At 55.1% G+C, this 27,222-nt stretch overlaps 1 protein-coding gene across 4 annotated transcripts in view; it reads left to right on the forward strand.

Moving 5' to 3' along the window:
- Positions 1–430: 430 nt before the first annotated feature.
- Positions 431–27,222, forward strand: part of PIK3R6 (phosphoinositide-3-kinase regulatory subunit 6) — a 36,720-nt gene continuing 9,928 nt past the window's right edge. Inside the window, exons 1-12 of one of the 4 annotated variants that reach the window (XM_032992128.2) lie at positions 431–583; positions 1,039–1,227; positions 14,491–14,623; positions 17,819–17,902; positions 19,024–19,115; positions 21,382–21,450; positions 21,947–22,079; positions 23,422–23,491; positions 23,910–24,093; positions 24,841–24,988; positions 25,710–25,796; positions 26,222–26,678. In XM_032992128.2, coding sequence (XP_032848019.2) covers positions 14,611–14,623; positions 17,819–17,902; positions 19,024–19,115; positions 21,382–21,450; positions 21,947–22,079; positions 23,422–23,491; positions 23,910–24,093; positions 24,841–24,988; positions 25,710–25,796; positions 26,222–26,678 — 1,337 coding nt within the window. In that variant the 5' untranslated portion in view covers positions 431–583; positions 1,039–1,227; positions 14,491–14,610. Of the gene's footprint in view, positions 584–922; positions 1,228–6,221; positions 6,658–9,567; positions 9,599–14,490; positions 14,624–17,818; positions 17,903–19,023; positions 19,116–21,381; positions 21,451–21,946; positions 22,080–23,421; positions 23,492–23,909; positions 24,094–24,840; positions 24,989–25,709; positions 25,797–26,221; positions 26,679–27,222 lie in introns of those variants that run through there. The other 3 variants (XM_032992127.2, XM_032992129.2, XM_032992130.2) reach the window with 3 other exon arrangements.

Below are 27,222 nucleotides of genomic sequence, written 5' to 3' on the forward strand. Positions count from 1 at the left end.
TAGTGGGGGACGGCACTGGTTGTGGCAGTCCCCAGCTGGAGGGGTCAGCTGCTGCTCTTGAGCTTTCCTGAGCGCTCTGCACAGCGAAGCACGGGGCACGCACACAGGCTGGGCTGACAGAGCTGGTGGGCTCACCCCAGCCCTGCCCCCACACCCCGTAGGGATGAACCTTTATCTCCTGGTTTGGGCTGGGTCTGCTGGGTGCGCACATCCCTCCCATGTGCCAGCCTAGGCTTATGCCAAGGTGCAAACGGGTCTTGGCCCCAACTGTCAGGGCACTGATGGTCCTCAGCAGCCCTGAGCAGCCTCACCTGGGGCCCCATTCGGGCTCATCCCGTGAGCTGCACTCCTGACACTGAGTCACGAGCGATGACGTGATGCCCTGCTAAGCACAGGCAGAGCTGCTCCGACCAACACGCAGCCAACACCTCCAGCAACACAGTGGCAAATTTCTCCATGAGCACGTTCCAGAAGGGGCAGGGCATCCCCTGCCCGGGCTGCATCCCCATGCTGGCAGCGAGCGGGCAGGGGCAGCGCTGGCACTGAGCAAAAGCAGATGTGCACGAGATGCTCCGGGCGGGAGGTGCTGGCAGAGGCACAAAATACCGTGCTTGGAACGGGGAGCTGGGAAAGCGTTTTCTTGGACAGACTCCTCCTTGTCTCTCGTAGCAACACTGTGTATTTCGAGGTGCTGGGTGTGCAGCCTCAGGCACTCTCGCCGCCTCGGCTGGGGGGCGGCAGCAGCGGAGGAGTTGTCCCCGCGCAGGGTGACCGGTGGCACGGCGGAGGCTGTGCCAGCGCCGGGCCTCACCGCCTCTGCCCCGCGACGGGCTCGTCCCAGCACAGCCTGGCTGACGTGGCTGGTTTGGGGGGATTAGAGGCAGGGCAGAGCTGAGCTCTCTTTCACCCGCTCCTGCGTGTCCGGAGAGCGTCAGGCGAGCGCGACCCGCACGGGAACAGCTTTCTCTTTGAGGGCCTTCTCCGTGAAAGAGGAAGTTGTCTTGAAATAACTCCGGCGCTTCCCTTTTCTCTTTGCAGGCTTTGAAGTGTGCTGCAGAGCTCGGCGGCTGTCCCGCCGCTCTCCCGGCACCCTGCGACCCCCTCGCCGGGCAGAGGGGACCCTGCGATGGCTCCCGCGGGACCCCGCTCAGCCCCCCCCAAGCCGGACAGGACCTCGGGTGCACGTGTGAGTCGCTGGGCTCCCCGGTGCCTGCCCTGAAGAAGCAGGTAGAGTCCTGGAGGGCGCGTTACTCCTGGGTCCGTGCTTGGGGGGAACGCAGTGCTCATCCTCTGTCTTCTCTTCTCTCTGCTCCTTTGAGGGGGGACCTGCTGCTCTGCTGGTCCCCAGTGCTGTGCTTTTACTGGGGAGTGCTTTATGTCTTAGAGGTTGGCAGCGTGTACGCGAGTGTCTGCACCTCTGCAGACGAAAGACCCGGGAGAGCCCTCGAACCGGGTCAGTTTGGTTTCCTTTCTCAGGTTGAATTGAGGGAGGGGGGCACTGATGGTGCTGGAGAAGAGGAATGGGCTGCTTCCCCGCAGAAAGGGAATATTTGTGCACGCTTTCCCTGCTGCACCCCGCCAGCGAGTGGGATTGTGGTGGGAAGCACTAGGTTTGCCCCGAAGCCTGTCCCAGGGAGGAGCGCGGGGACTTTGCTGCCTGCGCCCCTGGAGAAGACATGGGTGGTTTTGCTGTTGTTACTGCTCTGGCACCGTTCAATGCCCCCAGCTGCTCACTGCACACACATCCCCCCTGCACACCCCCCAGCCAGACAGCAACTGCCTGCTGCTCAGCCCGGGACGGGGGGGGGGGAGGGAATTACATCACTAACTTGGGACTGTTTCAGCACTAGCTCATGCTTATTTATTTTGCCCTGTGTGAAAGAACTCCCAGTTGCAAGGAACAGTCACCTGCCCAGAGCCTCTCCCGGCCATCTCCCTCTCTTGCCCCTGCGTTGCTGGGGTCCCCCCCTTCCAGCTCAGGCAGCGCTGGTGCATCCAGCCCCGGGGAGGCTGTGCTCCAGATTTTGCTGCAGGCTGGGGTGGCCGGGGTGGTGCACGCTCCCGCGCTGGCTGTTTGTGCAGTCGTGTGGCTGCCCAGCTTCCCCTCCCCTTGGCCAGGGGCCTCGTCTGTCCCTTGGGTGCTCCGAGAGCTGCAGCAGTGACATGGCAATAAACAGCGGTGGAAGTGGTGATAAGGAGGAGAGCGCAGCAGCCCTGTCCAGAAAGGAAACGAAAACTGGAGTGCTTGAGGGCTGAGCTTCAAAAAAATGTAGATGAGCCAACTCTGTGCAACAGACAGGTTTTAGTGCTCCACCCCACTATGCCCTGCTGAATATTTTCCTCTGAATCCTCTGGCAGCGTCCTCTGGCTACATCAAAGGCACTGAGCCTGAGCTATCACACCACGACTGCTCGCCCGCCTGGGATGCTGTCGTGCTCCCATGGGAGCTCTCTGAGTGTCTACACAATTTAGCAGCAGTTTTTCTTTCTGTCTCTTGACTAAGCCTGGACACATAAACAAATTCCTCTGGGCCTCAAGGACTGATTTATCACCTCTGTGGATTACACAAACTTTTAGGTGTGTACTTGTTTGGTACTTTGGTCATGGAGTGAGCACATGGCTCCCAAGGCTTTCACAACCAATTTTCTGAGTGCTTCTGTGGATGGCCCAAATTCATGAGACTCTAATTCAGCCTTTACAGCTTAGGGTTCCACTGAACATCCAAAGGTACACCCTACCTCTGCAGTGGAACAAAACATGGGTCAGTCTGGTGAAATATATGGCCAGCCTCTGCTCTGCCACATGAATCTGTTCAAACTGCACAGCTTTCCCTCAAACATTAATTTGACTTGAGGAAATAGCTTAAGTCCTCAAAGCCTCAAGCTGTTGTGGCAAGACCTGGGCTTGCTGCTCGCAGCAGGCACTGGCCCCCGCACGGCTCTGCCCTGCGGCCTCTCCCTGCCAGCATGAGATGCTCAAGGATTGGAGGGCTGCTTTGAAGATCAGCTGTGATGGTGTTTCTACCTCAAAATAGCTTGCCATATATTTTGATACCTTTAGTCCTGTTTCCTAAAGAGAAAGAGCTATGAGACTTCCCTGCCTGTTGCCTGTCCATCGTTCTGGGATAGCCCGTGTTCCTGGCTGGCTGGCCCCAAATCAGACAGAGGAGAATTCTTGGCACTGGGTGAGATGGCACAGGGCATGTAGCAATGGTTTTGATGGAGCTTCCTGGACCTTATGGCACAACATGTTCAGGTGGCTGTGTGACAGAAACATTGCTTTCTTCTTTGCTACAAAAATAAAATAATCTCTACTTCTTGGAAAGGCTGTGGGGGAGGTGACTGGCCACTGTTCCTCATTGCCAGGCACCAACTTGTAGATCCTTACTGGAGCAGTTTCCATTTTCTCTTTTGTGTTCAGCTGGTTTCCCTCTGGGAGTCCCGTGAATGCGATCTCAGAGCAGTCCTGCTTGTGTTGGACATGGTCTCGCTCCACCGGTGACAAGGACCTTGATGTGAATCCTGCCTGTGGCCCCTTTGGCAGGTGTTGCCCTGTGTGCCCTCTCACTGGGATATACTGAATTTCCACCTCCCCACCACCTTCTGACACGTGGGGTGGCAGCACGGCTGTTCTTGTGGCAGGGCCATAATGAGCTTTTATCAGTCACCTTTGTAAGGGTTTGCAGCCAGCCGTTGGGATGTGGGCAGCAGCAACACCCCTCCCCAGCATCCCCCATGTGCCCAGCCTCCGTGGGGATTTGACAGAGGGGAGCTCTGATTTTCACAAGAAATGAGAGCTCTTCTGCTCCAAGAGTTTGGGAAAGAGCTGACCCAAGAGGACTCTTGGCTTGCTTGTGTCCAGCCTTCCAAATGCTGACCACATCTCCTGCCCAGACGTGGGGGCTCTCAAGAGCTGCTTTCCCAGTTGCTTTATTGCTTTTGTGAGCTTTGCTGCTGTTCTGAAGGCAAATGCTGTGTTGGCTGAGTCACATCTTTCTATTTTGAGGTGTGACATGCCTTGAAGACAGCACCGTCCATCAAACATGGTTTGGGCAGGAGCTCTCCAAGGGAGCTGCTGTTGTCACCGATCAGTGCTGGGACAGGTTTTTCTTGTGAGCCTCTCATGTGATTCTTCAGTCCAGACTGGTGTTACTGGGGGCTGTTCATGGTCCTTCCGCAAGCAGCGGTTTCCGTTGTTGCCCATATCATGGAATTAAATCTCGTTATTGACCTTGCCCTCCTGGTGCAACATTATATACTCTCCCCCTTCCTTGCTCATCTGCTTCTCCTTGCGCCCTGTCAGCAGTTGTCACGTTGTTTGTCCCCGCTGCCGGAGCAATGCCAAAGCACACCTCCCGCCTGCCCACCTGCTGCCAGCGCGGGAAGGTGCCACCCACAACACGCTGGGGTCACTCTGGCTCCGGTCACCTTCCTCCTGTGACCCCCTGCTCCAGGCCTAGGGGGGCCACTGCTCTGTGCCCCCCCCCAGCCCCGGTGAGCTGCCCTCCGCTCTCGGGCAGCTTCCAGCAGCGGCTGGGTGAGAGCTCCTCCGCGATGGAGGGGAACGGCACCGTGTCCCTGCGCAGTGCCAAGGCACCCTTGCATTGCTGGGGGAGAAAAGCCCTACGTTATAAACAGCGCTGGGTTCACCACTGAGGCTTCCAGATACAGGTACACCCGTGGGGGTCCCTTATGGTCTGCTCTGCAGGTTGTGCCTGTGGGCAGGCGAAGCTGGTGGCTACCGGTGTGCTACCACCGGCCGCACGGCCGGGGCGCTGCAAGGAACAGCAATACACGGCACCAGGGCAGCAGCTCGGCTGCTCATGAACTCCTGCCTGAGCACATCTCACTGCAGCTCCACTGCTGTTTAAACCCTGAATTTCTGTGGGGGGGGGTAAAGGATTTGCTGCCAAGGCAAACCTGCTTTCTCCCAGCGGGTGACACGCAGCTTGTCTGTAGAGTGAAGGGGCTGTGCCACTAGTGACTGTGCTGGTGAAGGTGCGGTGCAAGGGAGGTATTGCTCAGGGAAGGGGACTGGGTGGAGGCAGGGAGCAACTGCGGCATCCCACAGCCCATTCCACCTCACGAAAACAGGGCTGGCCAGCTCTCCCAGGCTGGCCACATTTGGGAGCCTGAGCTCTGCCCGCTTTTATTTCCCCCTCAGGTGGACAGCACTTGCCTGGGCTGTTTGCACGAGCAAACCTGGCCAGCCGTTTTTGAAACACACTTATTTTTTCCCTCTGATTGTTTTTTCCAAAGCCAAGTATGGGAATGGAAAAAGATGCTAAATCTAAAAAGCTGATGCGTCCGGAAAACTTATTTCTTTCCTTAGAAAGAATGAAATGTGACGTTGGCGAGGAAGTCTCCAAAGAGTCGTTAGTGTCCAGGAAGCTACTCAACTTCCACGCCAGCTTTAGCAAAGGGCTTCGAGGCTCATTCAATCCTGATGGGCAGATGAAAGTGCGCTGCAGTGTGAGCTGCAAAGGTGTTTCATTAGTGAAATGACTGTAAGAGCCATTCTCGCCTTCTCCCTCCATCGGCATGAGTCCCCTGGCAGGGATGTGCCTTGCCAGAGCAGCCAGCAGGCAAGCGGTGCAGGAAAGTGTTGCTGGAAAGCAGAGTCTGAGCTTGAGATGCGTTTCCTTGGCAGTGAGAGCCTGAGGGAGAGCATCTGGTTTCATATCAGAGCTGTCTGAAACCACAAGCCCTGCCAGGTTTTGAGCTGAAACTGAAAATCAGTCCAGAAGGGAGGCTCCAGCCTGGTCCACAGCACGCGTGGTCCCCCCGCCTCTTCTGCAGGTCTCCTCCGCCCCAGCAACCTGTCCAATCTTTATGTGGTTTTTGAGTTTCAGAATGAAAGTTTTGCTTAGTTTTCATCTTAACTTGCTCTGTGGCGGCTGATGTAAGGTGAGATGAAGCTCAGTGTTTATCTTTGGCCGTGGTTCAGGTCCTCCGGGGAGCCCAGAGCTGCTGTTGCCTGGACAGTAAGGAGGGCTGGAGGCTGGATAGCTGCATTTGTCCCCCTTTCCTACCTGAGCTGTGCAGCTGGGCTGGAGATCAGGATCTGAGCCAAAAAACAGCAGCTGCTCCACTGGCAGATGGACGTGGTTTCAGAGGAGGGTACAAACAGGATGTCAAACCTGTTTCTGATGGACTCTGGATGATTTTGCTGTGGCATCAGTTTGTCCTGGTGTAAGCGATGATGCTGGGTCCGGAGGAGCAGTTGCACAGCGTTTCGGTAGCTGTCGGCTGCAGTTTTGAGCTGCCCAGAGGAGACAATGTCCGATCCTCAGGTTGGCTTGGGGGGAAACAGTGAAGAAATCCCCCTTTGGCTCACATCTGATACTTGTGCTCCAGCCGCTCTCACCAGAGCTAAAAGGAAACGCAGGCTGGGCAGCCGCCTCGGAGCGTTGTAACGTTAGACGAAGCCTCTGATGTGCTACTTTCATAACCGATCTCGCTCGAAGGCAACTGCAGGGAGAAGGGGGAGGGCAGCGCGAGGGGGTGGCAGATTCTGCTCTGCTCCACAGGACGTCTGTCATCTCATGACGAAACGCTGCGAGTACATGTGCTCGTGTGTCTCCCCTACGGCTGAGCACTTGCCACGTCTCCCTTCAGGACGCTCCGGCGCTGAACAGCTCGCTCGCCGCTGCCGATGGTATTTGTATGATCCTTCCTTGCACCGGGAGCAAGCCGGGGCGTCCGCTGCAGGAGTGGGAAGAGTTGGGATCGGGGAGGTAACTGGTGCTGGGATGGGGGGAGAGAGGAGAGGAGGGGCACAGCTGGGGGAACAGCTTTCTATGCTTCTTTCTTCTGCAATATGTGGGTTTTTCTTTGCGAGAGTCTGTAGTTGAGCTGATAAACAACCACAGGAAACCTCAGACGTACCCGTGTAGTGAATTTGTAACTAAATACAGGGCTGCAGAAGGCGTGGAGAAGCTGGCTTTGGAGCGGGACTAAATATAACTTGGAGAAAGCAAACGTGTGGTGCGCACCATGGGCTGCGCGTGCCCTGCTGTGTCACCGCTGTCCTTGGGCAAAGCGGGGAGGTGGGAGAGGGGACATCCCCCAGGGCTGGCCACGGCCAGCGCAGCGATGGCGTTTGGGACCCCAGCCAGGGCGTGCAGGGCAGGGAGCCGGGGAGGGTGGCATGGACAAGCCTCCCGAGGGAGCCTGCCCGTTTGCCGCTAGCCCAGCTCCCGCCACCAAAGGGTTTGACCTTAGGTTTTCTTTCACAGCTTCAGATATTTCCGCATCGTTCGGTCTGCGTCTCCCGCGTTTCACCTAGTCTAGGGGTTCTGGGTTTTAGTGATTTCTGACAGCTTTTGATCATCTGTGAGACAGAGCAGCAGGTCTTTTGGGGAGGTTGTGCATCCCCATGTTGGACATCTCCCGGGGACAGCCTGAGTGACCTCATGATGGGGTTGAGATGACTCATATAGATGGACACCTCTCCATCCTTCTGCCATGGGATTCCAGTCCTACCCCAGCATGCTCACATACTGAGGGCTTAAAAAGGACTGAGCTTCAATTCCTGACATGTATCAGAGCTAAGAGATAAATAACCTTTTCTTGGGGCAGGGGTGTGCTTCGGGTGCACCAGGCTGTGGAGGCACAATTGCTGTGCCCTGTGCTCGCTGGGAAGTTTGCAGGGCTGGGCTTTGCCGTCATGGGCAGCAGAATGGAACCAGCTGGGGGACCTGGGCTGCTATGGGGTGGGATATGGCCCAGGTGGCCTCCTGGGACCCAGCTCTGGTCCTGATTAGACTGGATTCCCCTGCAGCTTGTAGAGGCTCTTGGGTGTTTGCTGGCAGTGTGTTTGCAGCACTTCTGAAAATCCCCTGGCTCTCTTGGTGGTGAGGCTGTGGCTGTGCGAGGCCTTGCTCTGACTGTCTCTGCTCAGGCTGCAGCAGCTCAGGGACCGCCCAGGGCTGAGCCTGAACCAGCAAGGGCTGGGTGAGCATGGGTCTTCCTTCGTGGAGGACAAGAGCAGCCGATGCAGCCCGGCCTGGTCCTGCAGGCAGCAGGGACTGACGACCCTACAGGGACCAATGACCTTCCGTCTGTACAAGCTGGTGGTGCCCACACAGCCATAGCTGGGACCCTCCAGACACACCCCAAAAAGCAAACAGGGTAACATGCGATCTGAAACTCATCTCGTCCCGGTGTCTTTGGTGCCTGTCCTGCTAATGACCAGCCCTCAGAGAAAAGAGGGGGCATCAGTGTGGTCTCCCCACCATGCCTCCCTGGCTGTAACTACTGGGAAGGGGACAACCCTGGAGGAAGGTGACTATTTCCTTGTGCGGGTCTGGGCCAGAGTATGGTGTGAATGGGGGGACTCCTGCTCAGGAGGAAGATGGTTCAACGGGGTGAGTATTGGGAGGGTGGAGAGGTGAGGAGGGAGGCAGACTGGAAGATCCCAGCCCCAGTGGCCTCACCTCTATATGGGACTGCACTTTATCTTGTATTAGCTTGGCCAAAATAGAGCAGCCGTTGCAAACCGTTCCCCGCCTCTGGGTCCCCATTAGCTGCTGCCCCACTGAGGTTGGGCACTGAGGTTGGGTTTATGGGGTGCTCAGCACCTGATGCTCAGCCAGGTCTTACTCATTGTCTCTCCAGCATCCTGGCAGTTTGGGAAGGAGGATGTGACTGCAAAGCCCTTTAAACCATGGTCTTATCTGCCAGTTCTCAGGGTGAACTCTGCTTTCACTGTAAAGTTCTTGGTTTTTAAGAATATAGCCAGATGGTTCCCATAAATACCCCAAAGTTTTAGGGGAGGTGGCTTTCGAGTCACTAAGGTTTTTTCACAAAAAACCTCATATAGAAAAATGAAAGGAGGAATGTGACTTCCCTTCTTGCCCTTCCTTTTAATTTTTTCCTGAAAATGAAATAAAATACAGCTGATGCCATGGGTATTTTAAGAATTGCAGGGAGGAAGCGGGGATTTGCAGCTCTGCAAAGAAGTGGGATGAATGCAGAGAAGACTCTGGTCTTGCTGAGCTGGCAGACAGCAAAATAACCAGTTACGGGATGAAATGTGTCTCGTGTCTGCTGCAGAGAAGGGAAGAGATCCAAGGGGGGAGGAGGGGGACAGAAAGCAGAGAAGCCCTCATGGGTGTGGATCAGGGAACTGAGCAGCTTCTGCCTCTTGCTGGCACTTTTGCAGGGCTGGCTTTTACACCCCGCACCGTCATCTTTTCCCTCAACTCATCTATCGTCTTCTCCCCATGGTCATGTGTGTTGGCTGGGGCCTGTGGGCCCTTCCTGTTTCTGGGTAGAAAACTTGTGGTCACCGGTGAGCTCAGACACATGCACGCAGAGCAGAGGCCAGCCCCGCTCTGCACTTGGCGACGCTGAGCGTGGGCTCCGGTGCGGGTGCCGTGGGGATCGCTGTCGCGCTGCCTAGCTCCTGCCTGCCTCATCTCGGCCGAGCCCTTCGGCTGCGCCTGATCCGCCTCCTCCTCCTCCTCCTCCTCCTCCTCCTCCTCCTCCTCCTCCTCCTCCTCCTCCTCCTCCTTCTCCTCGCAATGTGCCTGCTGGGACGGTCCTGTGCCCTGAAGGGAGCTGTGATCCTGGAAGCTGGAAGGACGCGAGGGAAGGTGAGTCCAGCCTGGAGCGGAGCAGGTTTGGGACAGGGTCCTTGCTTGCATGGTCCCTCTGCTCCTGCTCGCAGCAGAGATGGTGCAGGGACAGATTGAGATAGGGGATATGATATATGATATGATATGATATATTATTGATATGATATGATATGATATGATGTGATATGATATGATATGATATGATATGATATGATATGATATGATATGATATGATATGATATGATATGATATATCCCCAGCCTTCAGGGGAGCAGAGGAGGGGCTCCCAGGTGAAAGCCCGTGACCCTCTCTCTTGCAGGGGTGAGCTAGTCCATCAGTCACCAGGATCAGTGCAAAGTCTGTCCCCTGAAATGGGGACAATATTCCCCTACTCTCACCAGGGATCGGTCATTTCAGGAGAGATGAGGCAGGCAGAGAGGGCTGTCTGTAGTGGGGGGCTCTGATGTCTTGTGCTCTCCTTCCTCCGGGGACTGCGCTGGCACTTGCTGTCAGCAGCCCCTGTCTGCTGCTCTGGGATGTGGGGATGCGGCACAGTTAATGATGACGGTCTGGTCCTAGAGACTGGGCTGAGTGTCCCTGCATGAGTGCAAACCTGGGAGAGGGGACCTGGCTCGCTTGGATCCCTGGATGGGCAGAGGGGGCTGCAGCACAGCTCAGACACATCCCTATGCCTGCCATCCCCATGCAGCACCCGAGCTGGCTCACAGCATGTGGTGGGTCAGGGCTCGATGGGCACAAAGTGCAGACGTGGCTGTAACCAGGGTCTTTAGCCCCATGGTCTGTGCCCAGAAGGGGTGGCAATGGCAAAAGAGCCAGCAGGAAGGGACTTGTCCCTCCACGTAGAGGAGGCAGGGACATCCCTCTCCATCTTCTCCAGGGAAGGAGTGGTCCCAGCATCACAGCATCACACCCCAGCGTGTCGCAGCTGGTCTCCTGATGCGTCATGGCTGCTGCGTCCTGGGAACAGCCTGGCAGGCAGAGGTGTGCAGGGTGGGCGTTGGGGACTGATCCTGCTGAGAGCAGGCCGAGAAACAGCCTGGTGCAGTGATAGGGATCCCGCTACACCCCAGCTTTCTGGGTGCCAGTGGGTGACATCTCCCACTGCTCTGATGGGGGTCTCCATGGTGTGTGCCTGAAGCCCCACACACCCTCTGCTAAAGTGCTCTTGCACCCAAATCAGCAGCTCTAAGAGTGTCATTCAGATGGTTGTTGTGTCCCTGCAGTGACACATGGCTTCTAGGTGGTGTTCAATGGATCCTTCCTGCCGAGGGGTGGGCTTCATCCCTTATGATCAGCCTCTGCCCAGGGCAGCATCACTGCCAGGGCAGGGGTTGGCAGTCTCCTTCCCAGGGGTTCATAGGTTGGGTCTTTGCTCCCTGCCACTCTCCGCTCAGCCAAAGAGGTGCCAAGGTTGGATCATCTGGCATAAATCAGCCTGGCTTCATTAATGTCACTCAAAAGCTACCCGTGCACCTTGGCTGGGGAGCAGCCTCCATCTCCATGGGCAAGGAACTGGCTATAAATGCTCTGCGCAAAGGCTGAATTTAGTCCTTGGCTACAGCAGAGCCTCTTGCATCTTCAAAGCGTTCTTCACAACGTTGCTGGCTTTGGATTTGTGTCGGGGTGACTGCAGGGCCAACTGCTGTTGGGAAAGTCCTGATGAAGCCCAGGAGCAAAGCGCAGGCAGCATCCCCGTGTGTCGTGGCCAGGGAAGCCAAATATGAGCCTGCTGTCTGAACTGCTCTCAATGGGAGCTGATGCCGTCCAGCCCTTCCCATCCTCAGCCCTGCATCCCTTCCTCCTCTTTTGGTAGCCCTGGTACCCTCACCCGTGAGTGGCAAAGCAGACCAAAAAAGTTCCCAGTCAAAATGGGTGTTTCCCTGGCCAGGCCAAGTGAGAACCAGTAGCTGGTGCCTGGCAGGAACTAGATTGACCCCAGTCTTCCTCACCAGCCTGTTTCTACGTATGTCCTTTCTTGCCTCTTCTCATAGACATTTACCTGTCCTCCTGCAGACTGGACTCTGAATATGCTGGGGACCGGTTTTTGGCATTTTTTTTTGGCACTGAATTTTCTTGGGAGACCCAGGGACTGGGAGCAGGCAGGTGGACTCTGGATTCAATCTCAGCTCCTCTTTGCCAACAGCGAGGGAAGCCAGCACTTTTTAAGCAGACAGGTGAACCAAGAACCGGTTTCTCAGACAGGAGGAGCTCACGCCGCTCTGGCCCTCTTGAGTCCTTTTCTAAATCTGGTAACCGAGCGCTGACGAGCAGGTTCCATGGTTGGTCACCAGCTCCCCTCCCACGCATGAGCAGGTAGGACGCGGATGTGGAAAACCACCGACGCAAATAGCAGCGGGCTGTGTTTCGTTTTGGCAGCCCCGAGGCAGGCGCTGGCGGAGCCCGGCGTGCAGCCCCAGCTCTGCCGCTCGGCGCAGGAACCATGGGTCTTCCACGGTATCGGGGGCCCAAGTGCTTTTCCCAGCAGGAAATATTTTAGGAATTGTGGTGCTAAACAGCTCACCAGCGGTGTAGCACTGCTCTGTGGTATTTGCTGCTCTTGTGCGTGCAAGGGATTAGGAGAGTCATTCGTTTCCCTTCTGTAGCCAGCCACTCAATGGGGTGATCTGTAATTTTTGAAACTAAGAGGATTAATTGATGTTCTCCTCCTCTGGCCCAGACCCTGGCATACCAGGAGGCACATCCCCTTTCAGCCTGCAGAAGCAAAGCCCCGTTTGTCCGCAGACATATGGCTGATGCTTGCTGCAGGCTGTCAGCACTGCGGTCAGCTGTGGCTGGCGTGTGAAAGCATCCTTCCCTCCCTCACTGCTCTGCACCCCCGGGGTGCTGAGCATCTCCGGGAAATCGTCCCGCACCTGGCCAGGGGTGGCAGCGTGGGTGCAAAGGGGAAGGCAGGTGGCTGTGACGCAGCCAGGAACAACCTGTGGGCAGCGCCGCGACTCATCCGCAGGCAGCACCGCTGCCATCAGCGTGGGGTGTGGAGGGGGAAGCGGTCTGCTGACCTTAGCAGAAGCCCCCCCTGCCCTGCGACACACCCCTGGGGCACCCCAGGGCAATCGCCTTGGAGGACAGGGCACGTCCACCCTCGCAGCAGTATCCACGGGCCGCCAAGATGCGATTCCGAGGTTGGTATCGGGCATCAAGCTGAGCGGGAGGAGGTTTGACATCTCCTCCCTGCTCCCCACCCTGGGCCAAGCTGCCTGCCAGCGGTGCAAGCAGAGGCTGGGGGGTGCTGTAGTGAGCCCCTGCCCTGCAGCAGGACCCCTGTCCTCGCCTCCCTTGTCCCCTCTGCTTTCGGCCATGGCCGGGAGCTGCCCCCGTGGTGCTGCTGCTCGGCGGGCGGTGGAAATGCGCTGCAGTGGCTCCTTGCCAGGCCTTGTTATCCAGCCCCAGAGCCAGAAATAGAGGCCACACGGGTCTGGGATGGGTTTTGAAAACTTCACGTGCTGCAGGAAACCTTTAATGAGCTTCTGAAAGCTGCCGAGAGCAGGATGCTCTCGGGGATTGAGTGGTGCATGGCAGGGGCATCCCTGCACGTGTCTGTCCATCTCCCCCTGCAGCCACAGAGCTGTTGCGTTTTGCGATGGATATTTACAGATTTAGGACCTATCTGGGTAGAGTTAGGCCCCAAATCTACACATTAAATAGAGAGAATCCTAAATAGAGCAAAGACATGAGCACAAATTTGGGCTGATGGCCTGACTGTGCTTGGAGGGACGTGGAGGACTGACAGGACTGTGTTGTTATTGCTGCCTGTGCCGGTTTGGGGACCGCTGGAGGTGGGCTCCCTGTCATCAGCCATAAATGTGGATGTTTTAGGGAAATCATAGAATGCAGAGCTATGGGCTGTTTTTTTTTCCATCCCTAAAGGCAAGAAGAGAGAACAAAACCTGCAAGGTGGAAAAGCCTCAATCTAGAAATGCTGTTGCATTTCTCAATCTAGATTGCTGTTGCAATCTAGAATCTGTTGGAGCTCGCTCAGGCTGTAAATACAGGCAGCACAGTCCTGAGGTTGCTGCTGTGCCCATGGATGGGGAGACAGGAGAGGGCAATGCTCTGGGGGAGATGCTGCCTCGCACTGGGGGAGCAGGAGCATGAGGTGCCAGAGCTGTGGGCTGGGAGGGACCGGGCTGTGGGGTAGATCACTACAGCTGGGCATCTCAGTGACAATATTTTGCATAGAAGATGCCAGCATCTCCTCTGCTCCCCCGTGGCTGCCTCATGCCGGCTTCCCAGCCTCCCTGTAGTCGTGTCACAGGCAAATGTCCCTTCCTTCCTCCTCAGCTCTTAGGATTTTTTTTTTTTCCTCTTTCTTTGGAGAGAACAATGCTTGAGGGCAAGGGAAGCCATCAGGCTCCAGGATGGCTTCCCTCTGCAGTGTAGTCGGCTCCCAAACTTTCCTTGGGGTTTGTTTCTCTGGAATGCTGCATCAGGATGGCAGCGGAGCAGCACACCAAGCATAGAAACCTCATGGAAATTTGGGGTCTTTTTTCTTTTTCTGGTTACACTTTACATTGCAAACTCAGCTTGACTTAACCTGAACATTTCTTAAATCCTGGGCAGGATGAGGTTCCTGATCCTGCCCTGCTTGGCCATGCTGATTCTCATTCCCGGGGGCTTCCTTGCTGCGGGGGGCTTTGGGGACCAAGTTTTCAGACAGGTTCGGCTTCAAGCTGAAGCTTTCCCTGGCAAAACACAGCCCCTGAGGCGTGCTGCGCTCACCCTGAGGGCTCTGCCTCCCCTCCAGACACCCTCCCCGCTGGGGTCCCCTGCCCACGGAGTCCCGGTGCCTTTGTGCTCCTCGCCGGGGTCCAGGCTGCTCCTGATCTCCACCGCCAGCCCGAGCCAAGCGTGTTCGCATTTTCTCGCAGGGGAGACGCAGGACCCAAGGCCATGCCCGTGCGCAGTGAGGAGCAGCTGCCCACTCACCCCGTCACTGCAGACGCCCCGCGGCCGCCGTGCCTGCCCCGTGCTGCAGCCTCAGCTCGGCCATGGAGAGCGCAGGTGGGTGATACTGAGCCTCCCGGGGTGCTGGGGCGGCGGGATCCCAACCGGGGGAACCCTCCGCAGCACCCGCCTTCGGCCTCGACTCTCCTCCGATAAAATACCTGGATGTCTAAGGAGGATTCACTGCCGCTGGGCAGACCTTGCTCTTTGCAAGGTGTTGGCAGACCGCGCTGGATTGGTGGGAGATGAGGCACGAAGCAACTGAGAAGCAGCCAAAAGATTTGCTGCAGAGGGGCCCTTCAAGAGCGCCAGGTCTGGCAGCCATTCACATTTGAATTTTAAAGCGGTTTGTTTTATTGTATTTTTTTTTTTTTTTGGTGTCCATTTTTTTTTTCCCGATGTGTGTTTTATTTTCACGCTGTTTCACAAGGTGATATTGGTCTCCTGGCACCCTGAGGTCAGGATATCAATGCTGAAATGTTTTGTTTAATTTCTAAGCCACTACTGTTTGTCGCTGGTAGGTTCAGACCGCTTTTAGATCAAAGTGCCTCTTGTTTGTGTTGGAATGAATGCTTTGACGCTCTGCTCCCCATGAAGAAACCTCAGCATATCATGATTGTAGTCACTTTGATTTAGAAAAAGAGGACATTATTTATATCAGTGCTCAGGAAAAACTTCCCCTACTAATTAAAAACACACAGAAATGAAAAGAATAGAAAATTTCAAATAGTTCATTATTGCATAATTCCCTAGTGCAAAACCAGCAAACATAATAGTAAAATTGAGGAGCTTTACAAAATCACTGGAGAGAAAACAAAAATGAGAGAAAATACAGATTTCCAAGACATTTCCCCAAATGACACTTTCAAAATGAGAAAAATCCCATTTCAAAGGACATTTTTGCACTGTAGTTTCTCCCTGTGTGGGTATGATGGCATGAACTGTGCTGGCAGAGATGAGACTTCCCATCTACACACACACAACTTCACCAGCCCATGTGAATAATTGTGACCCCACATGTGTGATTGTTTTCTAACACAGCTTCGACTGAAGCCACAGCAGTAAGTACTTCTCTGCAGAAGAAGCCTGAATTGAATGAATCCTCCATACAAGGGTCAGTAAATAGGAGAACTATTTTGGCTATTGGAGTGTACTCAGGAGTAGGCCATCCCCAATATTTTAAATTTTGCATTTCCCAGTTGTCTTTTATTCAGGACTCGTGTCTGCTGCCCCTATGCCCTGGTCACCATCTCACTGGACCCGTGGCACTGCAGTCTTGGGCTTGGAGAGGGCAAGACTGGCTTGTCGTGCCTGGCCACGCTGCCTGCCCTGCGAGCAGGCGAGGAGGAGGCAGCAAGAGGGCAAAGTGCCCCTGCGCTCTGATGGGCTTCACCAGTGGGAACAGTGGCAACTGTGGGAGCCACATCCACCTCCCTGCTTAATGACCCTGGGCCACCACTAAAAGACACAGTAGAATAGCAAAATATCATCTCTGTTTTTTTTTTTTTTTTTACTTCAAACCTATCCTCAGATGGTGCGTGAGGGGCCAGATACTCAAAGCTATCCCATCTCCTGCATGGTCATGTCTTGCTGGTCCTCTGCCCACAGGAACACTCACTAGAGATGCTCCTGTTGGTCTGACCCTCCAGCTGAGCTGTAAAATCCCCCCAGTACTTTCCTGTTTCCTTTCCCATAGCTCTCAACCAGCCAGCTCCCAACCCACCTCCCCCGGTCACTGTTCCTTGTGAAGTCCAAAAGACCACCTTCTCCACCAACTGGACCCAGCCCAGTTGGGTTTATCTCCTTCCAGAGCCAAGGTGGGAGGTTTGGAGACTGGTCCTTGAGCCCATATCTTAAATAATGTCACCCTGGCTGCTTCCTCTATTTCTTGTAGGTGAAGATGTGTGCCCTCTGCTGCCCTCCTGCCATCTTTGAAGTTAGGGAAGAAGGACCGGTGGCAGAAAAGGGTGTGGAGGGAATGACAAAATTCAGGAGCAAAACTGGGCAGGAAATGTGGTAGTAATGACACCAATCCCAAAAGGCAATCCCATGTGGATGAGACAGCTCCGATCAGGCAGTATGGGTCTTAGAACCCAGATAAATTCCTCCTTTCTTGCATCCTTGACATGCAGGTGAGACCTGCTCAGCCACAGCTGGCAGTGAACATGGAGGAACCTGTCCTGACAATATCACCTAATAATACTCAACTTTATACGATGAGTTGTTTTGTTTTTTTTTTTTTTTATTACAAAGGTGCAAGAATCTTTTCGCCGATAGACAAGTAGCCCAGTGTAAGGAGGAACACAAAGACAGGCCGTGGTGGAGCAAAGGGACTGTGCAGCTTTCCCTGCTGACACCCCATGTGCTTTCAGGGCTGACTTTTATTTTTTTACATTTGCAATGTGCCAGTGTGCATGGCCAGACAGCTGTCATGCAAGCTCACTCGTGATCACCAGCCCTCGCCCCACATACGAGTCATACCCCAGACTGGGTCTGAAGTTGTCGGACTTATTTTTGGCTGAGAACAGGACGCAGTTTGGTTTTGAGGTGTGCGAGGTGTGTGTGGTGGTTACCAGGCAGAAGCACCAACCTTGGGTCCCTGCCTGGGGGAGCAGAAGGTGCTCGGGGCCCGTGGGTGGGTGGTGGCACACGGGGGAGAGGCTGTGGGGGGTCACGGGTGGAAGGCAGGAGGTGACACGCCAGCCTGGGGGCTCTGCCGGCGTGTCCCGTGAGGGGTGAGCTGCCGGTGTGAGCAGCAGACCTTGTTTGCGACGGGTGTGGGGTTGAGGCCAAATCCATGCAATGCCAAGATGCAGAGGTGTTTTTTGCTCTTTCGTGGTGCCAAGTTGTGGTTTAATTTTGTTAGTTTCTATATTTAATGTGTGATATTTTTTTTTGTTGAACAAGGGGAGAGAGGGGCTCTGCACAGCTCATGCATGAGCAGCCCTCTGCGGATCTTCTCTACCACCACGACCCTCCAGGAGCACTTTGCTCTCCAGTACAGCTCCAGGGGCCACCAGTCCATGGGGTGGCATTCGCCCACAGCTCCAGTGGCCCCAGGGAGAGCTCTTCCCTCTTTCCATTAAAGCTCATCCAGGCTTGAAACCTGCTAAGACAGCCATCCTGAGGGATGCGGTGAGGGTGCAGTCCCTGTACTCACCCAAGCCAGTGCCTCCTCCCCTGGGGTTGTCCCTGGGTGCCAGTGTCCCAGGGGTGCTGGCCTGGCTACTCACACCCTCTTTGTCCCCGCAGAGGTGGAGTCGGACATCCTGCGCCGTGTCCGCACGCTGCTGCGAGAGCTGGACGGGCACCACCCCTCCTGCCAGTGCGACCGAGGTAACACGGCCTCCTGGCACAGCTCCTGGGGGTCAGCACTCGCCGTCCCCCGCGCTGCCTTGCCGGGACATTGCTTGGCCCCAAACCCCCCACCGCTCCCCTCTCCCCGTCGGTGCCAGGATCAGGGGACACAGGGTGGCTTCACTTCCCTGGCACTGCTCTGCCCTAACCTGCCCTCAGAGGTGCTAAATCTTTGGCAAGCTCCTGGTGTCTGTCATGCACCACCCTCAGCAGCTTTCACCCCTCCTCTACGTGGCTGTTATGTCCTTTACACCCTTCACTCGCCCGGGGGAACAGCAAATGCCAGTTTGTGATGCTGTTCCCAGCTCTGACACTGACTCGCTGCACAGCCCTGTCCAACTCACTTAATGCTCCTGAGTTGGAGTCTCCCTGTCTCTCCCTGCGGGGATGTTGCTGTGCCACGCACTGCTCAGCTCTTCACTGAAGAGTCAATTGAAATCCCTGTGTTATGATTTTGGAGAATAAGACTAGCTGACCCAGCAACCGGACTGCTACAGCCTTAGGTAACTTAATTAATTTCGAAAAATTGATTTTACATGGAGTGCATGGGATATTTTGCAGTTAATTAAATTTGATTTTATCTGGAATGAGCCTTGACGTCTGCAGGACTGAGATCCTTTGTGGTCCTTGCTTTGAGTGTGAGCTATCGGCAGCCAGCATTCAGCTGCTGTGTGCTGGGACCAGCAGGATCTCAAATTCCTCGGGGCAGGGGGTGAAAGCAGGCACTCATAAACAGAGCAACAGAGGGAACAGCAAACAAACTTCATGTCCATTGCCCTGCTTTGCTCTTCTCCAGCCCGCCATTCCTAGGATCTCTAGGACCTTTTCCCAAAGGTTTCCCAGTATTAGAGGTATGATACATGAATGCTGCATCCAGAACCAGGGCAGCAGTGTGACTTGTCCCTTGCAGAGGGTCAATGGTTGGAGCAGATGGCAGAGAAGCCTGGTTTAGCTCTGGTAGTGATGTCAGTGCAGCATCCCGGTGGGTGAGTTTTGCAGAAACAGTGCTCAGGTCTCCCGATTCCTCTGTGAATTCTCGCCCCTGATCCATCGCTGCTCTGCTTGGCAACCCAACCTCTTTCTTGGCTTTCACTTCTCAGGGATGCTGCGATGGACCCTGCACAAAAAAATCGACCAGAATCCCAGTAACAGCTCCGTCCTGGTCAGGATCCTGGTGAAGGAGCTGGAAAGGGTGAGTGCTGCCTCAGAGGTGTTCCCTGAGTGCCAGGCTTGGCCCCTCCGTGACACGTGCCCTGCTGCGGGGCCTGGGGGAGCAGGGGGACGGGGACTCAACTCCACGTCCAGTAGATGTTTTTAGAGGCCCTGAGCCTGTCTGGGGACTGTGGCTCAGAGCATAGAGTGAAAAACTCTGTGGGACATCAGGGCAGAGCTGTGGCTCGTCCCCATTTGGTGGCTGCAGGGAGCAGGGGTTGTCCCAGAAGTGACGGTGAGCCATGAGCAGAGCCGGGACCCTCCCCGGGCTCCTGGATGCTGCAGCAGCCAAAGGCCCTTGCAGTTTGGAAATAGCACAGTGCGAAACACTTCCGACCGCCCCCAAATCTCCCTCATCCCACCCCAGCCAGCTGTAGTCACAGGCAGAGTGGAAATTTCTCCTCCATGTCACTCTTTTCTGCCCCAGAAGGTGTCAGAGCAGAAATATCTAAACCCCGAGAGCATCTGACGGAAACTTTGTGGTGGATTTTTTTGTTTCATTGATTTGTCTTGTCATTCTCTGGTCTCGTGTAAACCCTTAGCACCCGCAGCATCCTGGCATGACCTGCTTTGTGGTTTGGTGAGATGTCATGTATAGAAGTAGCACCTTCTTTTTCCTTCTGAGCCTGTCTCATTTTACCCAGTGCCCTCTCATTCCGGTGCAGGGATGAACAGCCCATGTTTCCCCCTTCACCACCTCCTTCCCACCCTGGTGATGAGCCCCTGCTAGTTGTCCTTTGTGCAGAAACATCCCCGTACCATTTTCTCTACATCTTTGCTATTTCTCCTTTCAAGCTGGAAGGATGGAGCCGCCTTGCTCGGCATTGCTCAACTCCCCAGTCTCCAGCCAGCTGCTGCTCAGCCCTGGGGGGGCAGGGGAGGCAATCACCCCCTGCAGATCTTTGTTTCCTGCCCTTTAAGCAGCTGGAGGCTACTTGCAGGCTGTCTCTCTCAAGCTATGGCAGTTCAGCTTCCATCAGTGCCTTAAGGAGGATCTTATCAAGTGGCTTTTGCAAATCCAGATAGATGAGAACACCCGCATCGCCCTTGGCTATGGATGCAGAGATTCCCCCAGAGGGCTTGAGGTCTGCTTTCCTCTGCAAAAGTCATGTCAGTCCCTCCCCATTATACCTATTATCACTCTGCTACTCTAATCTTTCCTTGCACAGGAAGGGTATAAGGCCTCCTGGACTGTAATTCCCTTCATCTCCCTGTGGAGATCTCCACACACATCACAGGAAATCAGTGTCACTTTTTTTTTTTTTTTTTTTTTTTTAAACATGCCTCGGTACTGCAGCAGCTCTGAGCATTCAGTACCAACTCCAGATGATAATTTAGCAATTTCATGCTTGAGTTCCTCCAGGGCCCTGGGCAAATATCAGCTGGTCTCAGCAATTCAGTATTATTCATTTTATTGATCACTTCTAAAGCTTTGCTGCCATCAGTTCTATTTAACTTAGATCCATCAGCACAGCAGCCCTGAAGAAAGGTGCTGGAAATATCTCCAGCCCTGAAGAAAGGTGCTGGAAATATCTCTGAGGTGGAAATATCTTTCCCAGGTTTATCCTGTTGCTGGAGCTGTTAGAGCCAGGCCAGGCTGCAGGGAGGGGCTGGAGCTGTGTCAGCTCAAGCATCCATCTGGCTTCCCAGGGGCCAGGATGGGGATGCAACAGCATCTCCCCTCCCTGTTCACTCTGGTCCCACACCCACCAAAGACAAGCTTTTCCCAGAGGTTTTGTATTTCCACATGAGTTTTTGCAACAGAAAGGAGCTCCTTAATGAGCTCAGTTAGAAACTTCTGCTCTTTCCCACCACGGCTGCTCCGTATGTGCTGCACAGCTCTCAGCGTGCAAACCATGTTCTTGCAGCAGCTGCTGGAGCTTTCACATCCTTACAGCAACCTCCAGCTCCCGCCAGTGGCCTTGACAGGGTGGTCCATCCCCCCCCACCCCTTCCCAGGGTTTGGCTTCACATGGGATGTCCACATGCAGGACCTGTCTGCCCCAGGGCCATCCCGCCCACCCTGATGGCCCGTGGAGGGATCCCAAACCCCACCTTGACCCGGAGAGCATCACCCCTAAGCCAGGGTGAATGCTCGTGCTCCCCTTGTGTGTCAGAGCTGCTGAGCAGAGGGAACCCAGCCCCTCCTGGGGCTCCCCTGGCTCTGGTCTCTGCTGCTGCCAGCGCTGCCCATCCCAGCATCTTCCCAGCCCTGCCTGCGCTGACTGTGCTTTTTGCTTCCTCAGGCGGAGCGAGGTGACTTCAGACATTACATCATCCCCTTGCTGCACACGCTGATGTACACCTTGATAAAGGTAACCTACCGTGGGCTTCGCTGGGATAAGATCCAGAGAAATCAGAAGCCACAGGAGGGGCCACCTGAAGTCACTCAGCACCTATTCCTGTGCTGAAATATCCCAGTACCTGCCCAGCAAAATCCTGGGACTACCGCGGGTGGACTCAACTGTGCGTTTCCCAGTGTGCTGTTTGATGGCTGAGACACTGTCACCTGTGACGTGCATGGGAGTGACGGGTCCTTCCAGCTGTGACCCCCTTTCCTGGAGGTGTTTAGGTGCCTGATGGTGCAGGAAGCCACAACCTGGCAGAAATGTGTGCCCACAGCCCTTCAGTGGGTATAGCTGGAGGCTTCCAAACCATTGTAGGGCCTGAGTCCGCTTCATATATTGCATTTAAATCCGTGTTGAATTAGGTGTAGCTCTGCGCCCTCCCACCCTGGGGTCACTTGTGGGGACAGCACCACTGGGGATCACTCCCTGTGGCATCTCCTTATCTGCCCTTTTCTCCCTCCAGGCTCCCTGCATCTCTGACGAGCTCTGTGGCAGGGTATATGATTTCTGTAAGAAGCTGCTCACCCTGCCCAAGCCTTTCTGCACCATCGGTTTGGACTATGCCGTCAAGCTGAAGATGGAAAGGACAGCACCGGGTATGAGGGCTTCTCTGCTCTGCCCATGCATGGCATGGCAAATGGCTTGGGTTCTCGAGGCAAAGCTAGTGGGAGTTTTGGGGGATTCCCATACCTGAGCTGGCCTCTGCCTAATGCAGCAAGCCATGGCAGGCATTTCTGCAGCGGACTGGCCAAATGCTTGAGGGTCTTGGGGATGCATTTGGATGGGAGGGTTCCCCTCGCCTGATTTCAGGCTTCTGAGCCTTAGTTAGGAGCAGGAAACCTTGGAGTCCTCCTGCTGTCAGTGTAGGCACCACCAGAGTCAAGTGCAGCCCATCTAAAGCCAGGGATATATATACCCTGTGTCTATACAGGAAACAGGGTGCTTGTGCTCCCAGCCTGGGCATCTCAGTAAATCTTGTGGAGGTCTCCTTTTTGCAAAGTGAAGTCTCCATCTGAGATTGAGTTGCAGGCTGTCCAGCATGGGCTCTCCCTCCACTACCTGTGCATCAGGTTTTAGACACTAAAATGTCATTAGTTTCTGCAGAGAACCGTCCTTTTCAGAAAGCAAGCCAGAGGATGACTCTTTTTTCCTTTTTCTCTATGTTGCTCGTGTTAAAGTTTTATTTAATAAGAATCTTTAAAAGCAATCCTTTAAAACAGTGCAAGGTGTAGACAACTTGTGAGGTGGAGGTAAAATATGAGAAACCTGGTGGGGAATTAGAGAGAAAGTGCCATTCTTGGTAGTCTCAGCCCATCATGACTACCCTCACCACTCTTCCCCACCACCGCTTGCTCTGGAGCTCCAAGGTTTATCTCACCTGACTTCTGGTCAAAGAATGATTCAGTGCGGAGAGACGGGGATCTCCAGTGGGCCTTCTCTCGGAGCACCACAAGGTTCACAGGCTGATTGCACCTGGGCAACGCGGGGTGGATGTATCCTTCCCACCCCAGAGCTGGCCGAGGGTAAACTACATCTCTCCTGATTCAGAATCGCGCTGTGCTCTCCCTAGCCACCCAAACGCCGTCCCCTGATCTGTCCCTGGGGACGGAGGCCGGGAGTAGGGCTCTTCCTCCTGCTTCCGACTCCGCTCCCAAGCTCATAATCCACTAAACAAAGGAAGGGAAATACAGGAAATCGTCCCTGAATAGAAGGGGTTTTCTTTTTATGTAGCGTGGCCTATCTTTGTCCTTGACTATTTTTAGCTCTGGGCCTGATTCTTGGCTCTTTTACATCATCTCTCCAGCAGTGGGTGTTCGCCGACTTGGCAGCCCCACCATCCGCCCCTACAACCGGGAGCAGCACTGAGCTGCTCGGGTGAGTTGTGTTGTTATTTCTCATGCTCTGACTCCTGCATGTTTATCTCCTTGCATTTGCTAGGTATGTTGTACCAAAGAATGGTCATTTCCGAACAAAGTCTCAAAAGCGACCCATACCCTTATCAGGAAAAGTGAGTAGCACCTCTTTGAATGTGTTGTTATTTGTCTTTATTTTATAATCTCACAGTGAAATTTGTCCTTTTCCTGTGCTCTGAATTAATGTCAGATGGAACAGACAATTTGGACATAATCCATGTAGCAGTACGTGGTCTTAGGGGACACAATTTGGTAGCATCCAGTGCCTTGCTAAAATGAGCTTTGCACTGGAAGGACCACATTCCTCCCATATGCCTCAATTTATTTCTGTGGTCCTGGGAGGCAGGGAGCTTCCCTTGGCGGGGAGACAGGGCAGCGAAGGGGGACATTAGCAGCAACCCTTTTTCTCTGCACGGGATAACGGAGATGTGAACTGCTCGTGCCTGATGTCAGCAACAGGGAGTCCTCATCTCGTCTCCTCTCCCTCTTTTCCCATCCTCCTGCCCCACTCAGGATTTTCATCTTTGCTGATCCAGAGCTGCTCTCCGAAGCCATCTGCAATGCGCTGGTCACCGACACGGAGGCAGCTCAGGTCTCCCAGAGCCCCCGGGCGTGCATGTGCTACGTGATCATCCACGCCATGCAGGCGGCCCTGGGCGAGGGCTGCGACATCGGCGGCTTGAAGGCGAGCCTCCAGGTAACTGGCAGCACTTCTGCAGCACCATGTATGGTTTGCCAGTGGTCCTGCTCTTGCTGGGCTCCTCGGAGCAGGGGAAAGTTTTTGGCAAATGGAGAGAAACCCCCCTTGGCTGGTGTCCATCCCCAGTTGCCTCAGCTATGAGAAGAGCTGGTGTTAAAATAAAAAATACTTCAAATATACGAGTTGCTGCAGCAGGAGCCAGAAGTTTGGAATGTTCAATCTGAGTCTTCAGTTTTGTACAGCAAAGCTGGGCTCTGGGGCTGAAATATAGGCTCCTCTGTGAGCCACTGGTCTGGCAAAAACATCTCAGCAGAAATGTTTCAACCAGTTTTCTCCAAAACCTCCTTCAAGGAGCTGTGAGGCCACAGTAAGACAAATGTCTGGTTCAGAAAGACAACTTTATAGGGGCTGTCAGCCGTTTCCACTCCAGAGGCTTTGTGTGTCTGCTGTGCCCATCTCCCAAGGGTCACTTGAGTTGCCAGCTCCACTGCTGACTCCCCGAGCTTGCAGCAGCCAGCAGCACAGCACACATCAGCTGCAAACCTGCCAGTAAAAGGATATTACAGGCGGCACCTCTCCTCCTCTAGCCTTCCCCAGAGACAGGAGGACATCTGTGTCCTCTGCTGTGAAACAGCAACTTTTGCAGGACTCATTCTCCCTCTTTCTGCCCTCTTCCACGGCCCTGCTTGTGGAGCATCTCCTCTTTTCACACCTCGGGGTGTTAATAGCTGCTCCTCGCGACAGGATATGCCCACGAGTGACGTTGAGCACTGGTTCCAGCAAGTGGTGGCGGCAGTCGAGTGTGCAGGAAACGAGGCGAGCGCAGACCGCGGCCGGCACGCAGCGAGGCTGGAGGAGATTTCCCGTGCTGTCCTCAGCTCCGTGCGAGCAGGTGAGCTCCCGGCCAGCCGTGCACGGCGGGGGGCGAGGCAGCCGTGGGAGCTGGCAGGCCCCCGCCTCGCCGCCGCGTCCTCACCATTGCCCTTCGGCAGCTGTCCATCCCCACCTCCCGCCCACCGCCGCGCCAGCAGCATCCGTCACCGGGCGCAGGGCCTTGCAGCCTGGCTCCTTCCAGAGACCTGCTGTCCAGGATGGCAAGCAGCGCCAGCCACGGTGATGACAGCCGGTGGTGCAGGGAGAGGAATGACACCGTCTCCTTTTGCTGGCAACGAGCTATTAAATTGTCTCACTGCTTTTCACAGACCCATAATGGGTTAAAATAGCCAGTGGCGGTAGGGGCAGAGGGCTGCCTTGTGTCTCAGCTGAGATCGAGGTAGGAGGTCCTGCCACATGCATTGCAAGCCCGGTGCTAGAAGAATCTTTTGTTCATTCTGCAATCCCTCTGCTGTCTACAGCAAAGCAAGGTCCTTCACTTGCCCGTGCCTCAGTTTCCCAATCTTCATTTCTCCCTTCCACCGACAGTGTAGGGACCTCCTTATGGCTCAGTTTGTGAGAGCAGAGGTCTGTGATTGCAGCCTCACGTCTGGCCAGAAGCCAGCCAGGGTGGGATTGCCCCCGGGGCTCAGCAGGGGTGATCTCAGCACCAGTGGGGGTTCATGCATCTGTGTGGGAAAACTGCTCCCGTGTCTTACAAGCATCCTTGTTTCCCCCAGGCGATGCTCCCCAGGAAGGTCTGCAGGGTGCCCCCCTGCCCAACCCCAACATCAGCTTTCACCTCTGGACAGAAGATGACCAGCTCTGTGAGTGCCCGGGGCGGGGCTGTGGCAAGTTTGGATGGTGCCTGAGGCTGGGAAGTCTCTGCAAAACATGTCATTTAGCCCTCATTCTTGAGCAGTGAGCTTCATAACCGTTGCCCAAGGGCCAAGATCATGGAGGCTCATGCTGACTGCAACAGCCTTCCTTCTCGTGGGGTGTCGGGGTCAGATCAAGAGATTAGAGGGGAGAGACACAAAGGAGATGAGGAGAGGACTCCTGTGGGACAGGCTGCAGTAGGATGTGTCCAAAGAGCCTGATCTGAGTGATACTGAGCTCTCTTCATGGTGCAATGTGAAATGGGACTGAAAGACTCCTCTAGAACCCACTGGTGGAGGCAGTGGCCCTACGGTTTGTGTGAGAAGAGGGGAGCCAGGGCAGGACTAGGACTCATCCCGGCTTCTGCCTGCAGGGAAGGAATTGGTGCTGTTCATCCGCCCGCTGTCTCAGAGCTGCTATCCTGACTGCCTAAGCCAGGACCTGGACAACTTCGAGATCCAAGACATCATTTCAGACTGCGAGTGCTGCGAGCAGACCCGCTTCTCCGTGCTCTCCACCGACAGTGGCATCGAACGAGACCTGCCCGTGGCAGCTGAGGAGCCCCTTGCCCCTTGCAGTGCCGAAACAGAGCAATCCAGGCTCCACAGGAAGGGTGGCATTAAAAAAAAGCCATCACCACTGGAGAGCATGGCCTTCCTGCAGTCTGGCTGTAACAGTCCCGGGGCGAAGCCCCCGGCGAAGCTGCAGAGGAGACTGGGCACCCCCCCGGCGCCCGCAGCCCCGCTCCAGAGGCTGCACACTGCCCGCGTCCTGCTGCTGGGGGACGACCGCATCCTGGGGCGCCTGGCCCAAGCCTACCACTCTTTGAGGTAGCTGGTGGCCACCAGCCTCTTTGGCTTGGGGGAAGGGAGGACAGAGTGGAGGCTTTGCTCTTCTGCTCGTTGGAGCAGCCAGGACGGCTGGGCACGGGGTTGGGCTCCAGCACAGGGTGGGACCCAGGTGTTTTGCACCCAAACGCATCTGACTTCACTGGCTGCGTGGCATTGGTTGGCTCTGTTGGCCCAAATGGTGCACAGAGCGAGGTTTTTCCTTCTGTCCATGGAATGGGTTAAACGGACAATGAACGAGGCAAGACATTTTCCTATGCGAAAGGGAAAAATCCTAAAGAAAAGCTATTTTTCCAGCTGGCCCTTCCCAGCTGGTTCACCTAGCCAGGAGAGCAGCGTGGGGTGGGTCTGAGTCACGGAGCAGGCAGCAGCCCGGGGAGCAGAGCTGGGTGCAGAGGGGACCACCAGTCCCAGCCTAGAGCTGTCTGCAGGATGCCCCTTATCCCCATCACCTCCCCTTGCTCAATTTGGGAACCTGGGGGGCTCTAGAGCCATCCTGCCACACTGGGCAAAGGAGGCGTGTGAG

The sequence above is a fragment of the Tyto alba genome, unplaced genomic scaffold (assembly GCF_018691265.1).
Source record: "Tyto alba isolate M040663 unplaced genomic scaffold, T.alba_DEE_v4.0 Super-Scaffold_39, whole genome shotgun sequence".
Lineage (NCBI taxonomy): Eukaryota > Metazoa > Chordata > Aves > Strigiformes > Tytonidae > Tyto > Tyto alba.